The sequence below is a fragment of the Nanorana parkeri genome, unplaced genomic scaffold (genome assembly GCF_000935625.1).
Source record: "Nanorana parkeri isolate BGI_ZX_2015 unplaced genomic scaffold, ASM93562v1 scaffold816, whole genome shotgun sequence".
NCBI lineage: Eukaryota > Metazoa > Chordata > Amphibia > Anura > Dicroglossidae > Nanorana > Nanorana parkeri.
The window spans coordinates 384,540-391,456 of NW_017307084.1; the positions used below are offsets into that span (position 1 = coordinate 384,540).

The 6,917-nt window shown below is 39.9% G+C and overlaps 1 protein-coding gene across 2 annotated transcripts in view; it reads right to left on the reverse strand.

Annotated features, from left to right (window-relative positions):
* PTPRK (protein tyrosine phosphatase, receptor type K) overlaps positions 1-6,917 on the reverse strand; it is a 389,585-nt gene that overhangs the window by 25,688 nt on the left and 356,980 nt on the right. For both annotated transcript variants that reach the window (XM_018565135.1, XM_018565134.1), the window contains one exon: positions 593-747. In XM_018565135.1, the coding sequence (XP_018420637.1) occupies positions 593-747 (155 nt within the window). The remainder of the gene's footprint in view (positions 1-592; positions 748-6,917) is intronic.

Genomic DNA, 6,917 nt, shown 5'->3' on the forward strand with positions numbered 1-6,917 from the left:
CTCTGATCCCCTGTGACACAGGCGACATGCTAATCCCGGGCTCGCACCGGGCACAGCGGAGCCTGGGATCAGCGGGACAATGGCGGGGGGGGCAGCAGAGGGAGGGGGCCGCACCGATCGTCGCTAAATACAAGCGATCCGCCGGCTTTACAGCCGGCGGATCGCATGTATATTAACGGGCATCGCTGCCCGTTTTTAAATTGTGGCCATTTCCCGGGCGCGCGCAAGGGGGCGTGTCTGAGCGGACGTCTAAAGACGCCCGCTCAGATCTAGAGAGCTCCTGGCCGGCCGTTTTTTTACTACGGCCGGCCCGGAGGCAGTTAAGAGTGTCTGCATTGTACACGGTAACAAAGAGCAATATTCAGTTTTAACCTGCAGTAGCAAAATGCTAGTGTTTGATTGCTATGGGCAACTTTGGCACTTTTAGGGCTGTCCAAAAAAATAACAAAGTGTGTTTAAGTGGTCTTAACAGACACTAGCACATTGTGATCTACCCACTGATACTCCTATTTTAGGAACAATTATTTTGCTAACAATGTTCATCCTAGAAATTATATTTAAAAATTAATGATTTTATACTAGTCACACAAACCTGCAGTGAACCACAATGGGACCAGCACTTGGTGGATTAGACAACTTTACACGCCGAATAAAGGACAGCAGGCCAGTGGCATGATACGGTACTCCATGATCAGGCCAACCGGTGAAGTGGAACTGCTTGACTTCCCTGATTTCATTATATCCTCTCTGCAAAACAATTAAATACAAATCATTCATGTACAATTATTAAGATCATTCATGTGAAATTATTACCTCAAGATTTCTTTACAAGAACACAAAGCCTAGCAAATAACTTCATATACAGTATATCATATTTTTCAGACCCCCACAGCAGATACAATAATGCAAAATAAAAACATTATGCCTGTGCAAGCTAATGCATGCATTCATTTATCCTAAAGTGTGTTTATTTCAATCTGTATGCATTCGGTTTTCTCTGTGTCCTGAGCTATAGAGCTAGCAAGCAGGTCTATGGCTGATGACTGCTTTATTCCAGCCTATTTTACGGCACTATCAAGCTATCAATTTCCACCAAACAAATGTTTGGAGAAAGAAGACAATGAAACCTCACTATATTTTGCTCCACTGCAAAATAGTGTAGAGTGACAAATATTAAACACAGTAGAACTACTGTGTCTAAGTAACATTGAACAGAACACAAGCAGAAAATGTATTTACAGAAACTGACCCTTACATAAAGAGGGTGCCATACATACATACTAACAAACACACACACTTCTGTTCCAGATAACATGGCTCTTTCCCATCCATATCTACAAAATTTGTCATAAGCTGGCAGATGGCAGTAAGGAAAGGGGCTAAAACACATCTCATGGAGCTACATTTGATATATTTTTGCATGTTGATGCAATTTTCTGAAAGTGAGCCCTAGCAAACAATCAGATTTTTAACACCTACACAGGATTAATGAATAAAATGAATAATGGAATATTCTTAGTGCGATGACCACAACTAAAATTTTTGCTCCAGATTTTAAAATACCTAAAGTTTATGTTTTCAGCTTATTACACATGAAGCCTTATTTCAAAAGCAAAGGAGTAAGAAAGGGTTGACCTGACTTCTGAAAAGTACAATTTGATTACTTTACCCGTTCTAGGTTTTATCGTACAAGCCAAGTGTGTACAAGGGCTCTCAAGCTTCTCCGTGGTTGCCCTGAGGCTGTCATTGTGGGGCAGACACTGCCAATCTGTCTTGTGACTGAAACTGTACTTCATATGTGTCTATTAATTACAGACATACTAAAACTGTGGAAGAATCATGGTCCACTGGGTATGGTTTTAAAATGAGGGGCTGTTGAATTCACTAAAATTAACGAATCGTATCACTAATGCTTATATTTTTGCACAGAGCAGCTAATGTACAGTTTGGAAGTGGACACCCTAAAATGTCACATCTGTGCCTGGCCTACTGTATCACTGGGAATATAATTTTATTCATGATTTAAACCTGTTCAATTATGATATGCCAAGGAGAAATCATACACTTGGGTCCTCATTTTTTTTAATGAGAATTTATTTTTTAAACTTAATTTTATGTCTGACTAGCAGACGCATGGACACCCACATAATCCTCGGTCCAACAGCAGTGATCACTCACTTCTTTCCCCCTCGCTGTGGTGGTGGAATGCCCTTTGGCGTCCTCAGGTCTAATGCAGCTGCATTATTCATGATGATGTCACGAGTCCTTAGATTGTGGAAGCCCAGGGGAGAAGAAACTGTGGAGACCAGTCTACCAGCCAATCAGGACCATGGATCAGGTAAGTATATTTTCTTTAGTTTAGCCCCTAGACCAAAACGAGCAGTTGACCCTTGCAGTGCGGGGGTAGTTTTTAAACTGCCTGGATTTCTCCCTAAACTGCACTAGAGTTATGCTATGCAGCCAGTGAAAGTAGACTTTTCAGTAACTTTTTAAGTCTGCATAATTACATTCCTGACATGCATCTATATTTAGCAACAGTATTATGTAAAAACAAATCTCCACCTTTTATCATTAAAAGGCTTTTCCTTACGCTCCAATCATTGACTATGATTGGCTGTTCTGATATCGTCAATCTGCTGCAGGTAGCATTTTCTCTCCACATTGATCAGACTGCAACATGGTAACTTTGAAGACATACACATGGTGACAGGCTGCAGCAGGTGATGGTTTGTGTTAGACATTTGTGAACACTAGAATTTACATGACTGTCATTTTCCAGCATCTAAAAAGAATAGATGCCGATTCCGGATGATAGCTGAACGAATGTGGCTCCTCTATCCTGCAGGGAAAAGCAGATTCAGGCATGGTCAGGGGAAGTACTGAAATCTCTGCGAGAGGTATGTTTTGCACTAATGCATTAGCATGCATGCACTGACCATACATTTAAAAAAAAAAAATCTGATGCTTGATACTCTTTCAAGTAGCTGTAAACTGCAGCAGTTTTGTAAAGGGCCAGGATAATGTAATCACAATAAGTGCCCTTTCACACAGGCTTCCTGATCAGGTCCGCCTGTCAGTTTTTCAGGCCACCTGATCGGAAACCCAATGTTAGTCTACGGCAACCAGGTCTAAATGGATGGGCGTCAGTTTACATCCAGTTATCCCCAGCTCTGGAAAAACAAACTGATCAGCGTTCACCTGACCGTGCAAGTTGGGGGTAATCTGAAACAATTTAAAGTACATCCAATTCTCCATAGACCAACATGGTCTGGTAATTTCAGCTTTTTCCTCCATCTCGAGGAGGAAAAAACTGGACGTACATTGACCTCACAACGGTGAAATCTGTTCTGATCAGCAGAGAATCCCTGCATGGTTTCCTCCTGATCGGACAGTATGAAAGGGGCCTAACAGATGTCTCAAAAGAAACTTAGCAAAAATTGTTTGGGTTTTGTTCATGGCACTGAGGAAGTTCAACAGCTCCTTTTAATGTTTACGTGCCTGTGAAAAATGAAAGCCTGCGTGTGAATGTCTATAGAAATCTCTAGCTAAACATAAATGCCCAACAAGGGTCAGACTAATAGTGACATCAAATCATTAAGTGCTAATGGGCATTTTAGGACCATGTTTTTCTTAGATGCGTCTACATCAAACAGCTTTCTCATTGAAGCATAGAGTACTCTACAAAGAGAACAGCCTTCCCTTAGTCGAACATGAAGTGCTAACATATTGGGAACACACATCAACATGAATTTTTTGGCTAAAAAGGAATCCGTCTTATTTACATTGATACTTTTTTTAATGCATTTGTAAGCTTTAAAACAGTGCATGTCCCTGCAATAAACCCCTTTGTTTAAAAAGCCTAGGGCTTTCCAGCTCCATTTAAACAGTTGTGGACTCACAAGATCATATGTAAATTATATCTAAACCCAAAATATTGCAGGTTTCTAATCCTTAGATGCGGCTGCTTTATCTTTTTTTTTTCCCTTTAATTTCACCGGTTGATGCAGCCAGTAACACTCTACCAGTACTACGATGACAGCACTCACTCACCGTACTGTATATGGAGAAACTGGGTTGTCACCCTAGGACAGTACTACACTACAGGACAACTTTTAATGTTTGAGATAAGTCTACAAAGTCCACAGAACGGCACTGAATTCCTGGCAGGTTTAACTGTTTTAAAAAAAAAAATGTTTTATTGCATGAAACACTTTCAATGGTACATTTAGTGGACCAAAATGGGACAAATAAGCTCATTCTAAGGGTTTATATATATACCAGCACTACCAATGAAAATGAAAAGCCCTTAGGCCAGGGGTCTCAAACTCAATTCACTTGGGGGCCACCAGACAAATTTTCTTCTCCTATGGGTGCTGCTTGCCAAATGTCATACTTCAAAACAAAATGCAACTATATACGGTACCAGTGTTAATGTCTGTGTGCGTTTATAATGTCAGTATGTGTGTTTGAGATGGTTTATTTGTATGCAATGTTCGTATATTTTTTTGTGATGGCTTGCGTGTGTGTATTGTCAGGATTTCTGTGAGTGATGTTGATATGTGTGAATGTTTCTGTGTGTGTCATATCAGTATGTATACATGTGTGCAGTGTCAGTATGTGTGTTTTTTTCTCACGTTTTAATTTTAAACACAGATTAAAAAACACACGCAGAGAAATACATACACAGAGCAATACGCACACAATATACGCACACACTATATGCACACACACCCACAGATATACAAACACACACTCGCACCTTCTTAAAATAAAAGAGCCCCCTCATCTGCTTACATTTTTTGCAGGGGGGGGGGGTCATTCCCTGGTGGTTCAGTGGTTAATTAGTACCGTCTGCACCTTTGGCTGGTGCAGACCTTACTAATCCTTCCTTTCGGCCAGCGCTCAATGAAGGCAGTCAGAGCGCATGCAGCTCTGACTCGCAATGAGTGCCGGCACCGCCAGGAGCAGCTATGTGGTCTGCATCCAACAGAGATGCAGACCGTGTAGGTGCTCCCCCAAGTCAGGTTAATGTTCCGTAACTGCATGCCTGACCTGTCAGCCAGCGGCGATCCGCATGGTACCAGTTCGCAGGCTGGTTCTTTAAGACCCCGGCCTTAGGCAAAACATTTTTTTATAGTTTTGGATACAGTAGAGAATGATTAAAATCTCTGCCAGATCCATTTTTCGATTTTATTTTTTTACATCACCTTGAGTCCCCGTTCGCACCTTTGTGTTGCGTGACTGTGCGCCAATTGCGCGCACTGCCGCATGTCCACACAACACAATAAAAATGAGCGACTTGCTTGCGATGCCATTACTTGTAAATGGCACCCCTAAGGCAAAAATGCAAGTTTTGCCAGCCGCATGTTAAATGTACACAAACGCGTGGTCAAAAAACACGCTTGCAGCAGAATTTGCTGCATGAGCTACTATGCCATGTTTGTCATGAATGCGGCACCCATTAAAATAAATGGGCGACACACTGAACACATGGCACAAACATGTGCAATCATGAGAGATTTCCCTTCTCCTTCTGCCATGCAAACGCACCAGGAAAGCTCTAAAAAGTTAGTTAAGTCCCCCTCAGACAGTTGTCACTGGAAATGGTATCCTCATTTGAAAAATGTACCTTCACCTTTTGTTCTGGTGACAACTATAACATTTCTCAATACTTTGTCACAGTAACAATGATTAACAGGACAAATAGAGAGGATGAATCTATCTCGGACAGCAATGTAAACTTTACAGGGTTCTTAACCTCCACTACTCTATACAAAACTTTAAGAAAAACAAAAAAAAAACAGTTTTGGATATACATACACTTCAACCTGTGTGCATAGGGAAAAGTTTTTATATATGAAACAGAATCATTTACATCAGTTCCTGGCCATGGATGAACTTATAAGCTACAATCACACAAACACATACACAATGGTAAATGTGGCCAGATGCTGATATTTAAACTGGGATCTAGTAACTAATTGCTATAGTGACAGTAATTAAGGTAACCAGAGAATTACAAAATATTTTTAAATCATTTTATTCTCTAGCCTTGAACACAGTGTAAGAATTTTTTTCAAATCCACGGATATCTTTAACATTCTAAATCAGATCAACAGAGTACTTTGTAATCTTTGCCCATAATTTACATTTCATTCGCTTTTAAAATTAATAATAATCTGTACCCTAACATTTCCTAAGCAAAGTGTTTATTTCAATGTTCAGTGGGTTTTATTGCCGACAATCCTTTGCATTTCTGAAACAAAATAGGTACTGTACTACAGAAAAGGTCTAATTATACTATAAACAGCTTTGGAGATTTACTTATCCTATACAAACTGTGGGAGCTTAGAACAAGAGTCTATTATACAAATAACCTAACCATAGTGTGGCTGATTTTCATTTGATTTTAAAAGCTTACTAAATCGATTATATGCATTGCAAATATTTATTTTCCTTAAAGATTGTTTCTCCAATGGCTCTATTTGTGCTCTAGAGGTTAGAAAGTCACTTGGATGAGTCGTGAACTAACTACTACCGGTTACCTCCCCAGGAACAACTCCATCATAACATCCACCACATTATAACATATAATCTTTTAAACAATTAGCCTGTTCTTTAATGTAACAAAAATAAATCTAAAACCCCTATATTACCATAACAAATTAGAAATGTGTATTTCATATTTTGCAATGTCTCACTATTACTTAAGAAGCCTTATTCAACCACCATAAAGTTTTGATTTTTTAGTGTTTTTCCCCTCTGAGGCATTCAAATTCATAACAACCAGACCACAATGACTCTCTAATACCAAAACAATGCCAGCTATAGCTAACAGATTAGGAATTAATGAATCAGACAGCCTTGACAAAGTCTCTTCACTCATTTGGCATGGGGAAAATCACATAGTCCTCAGT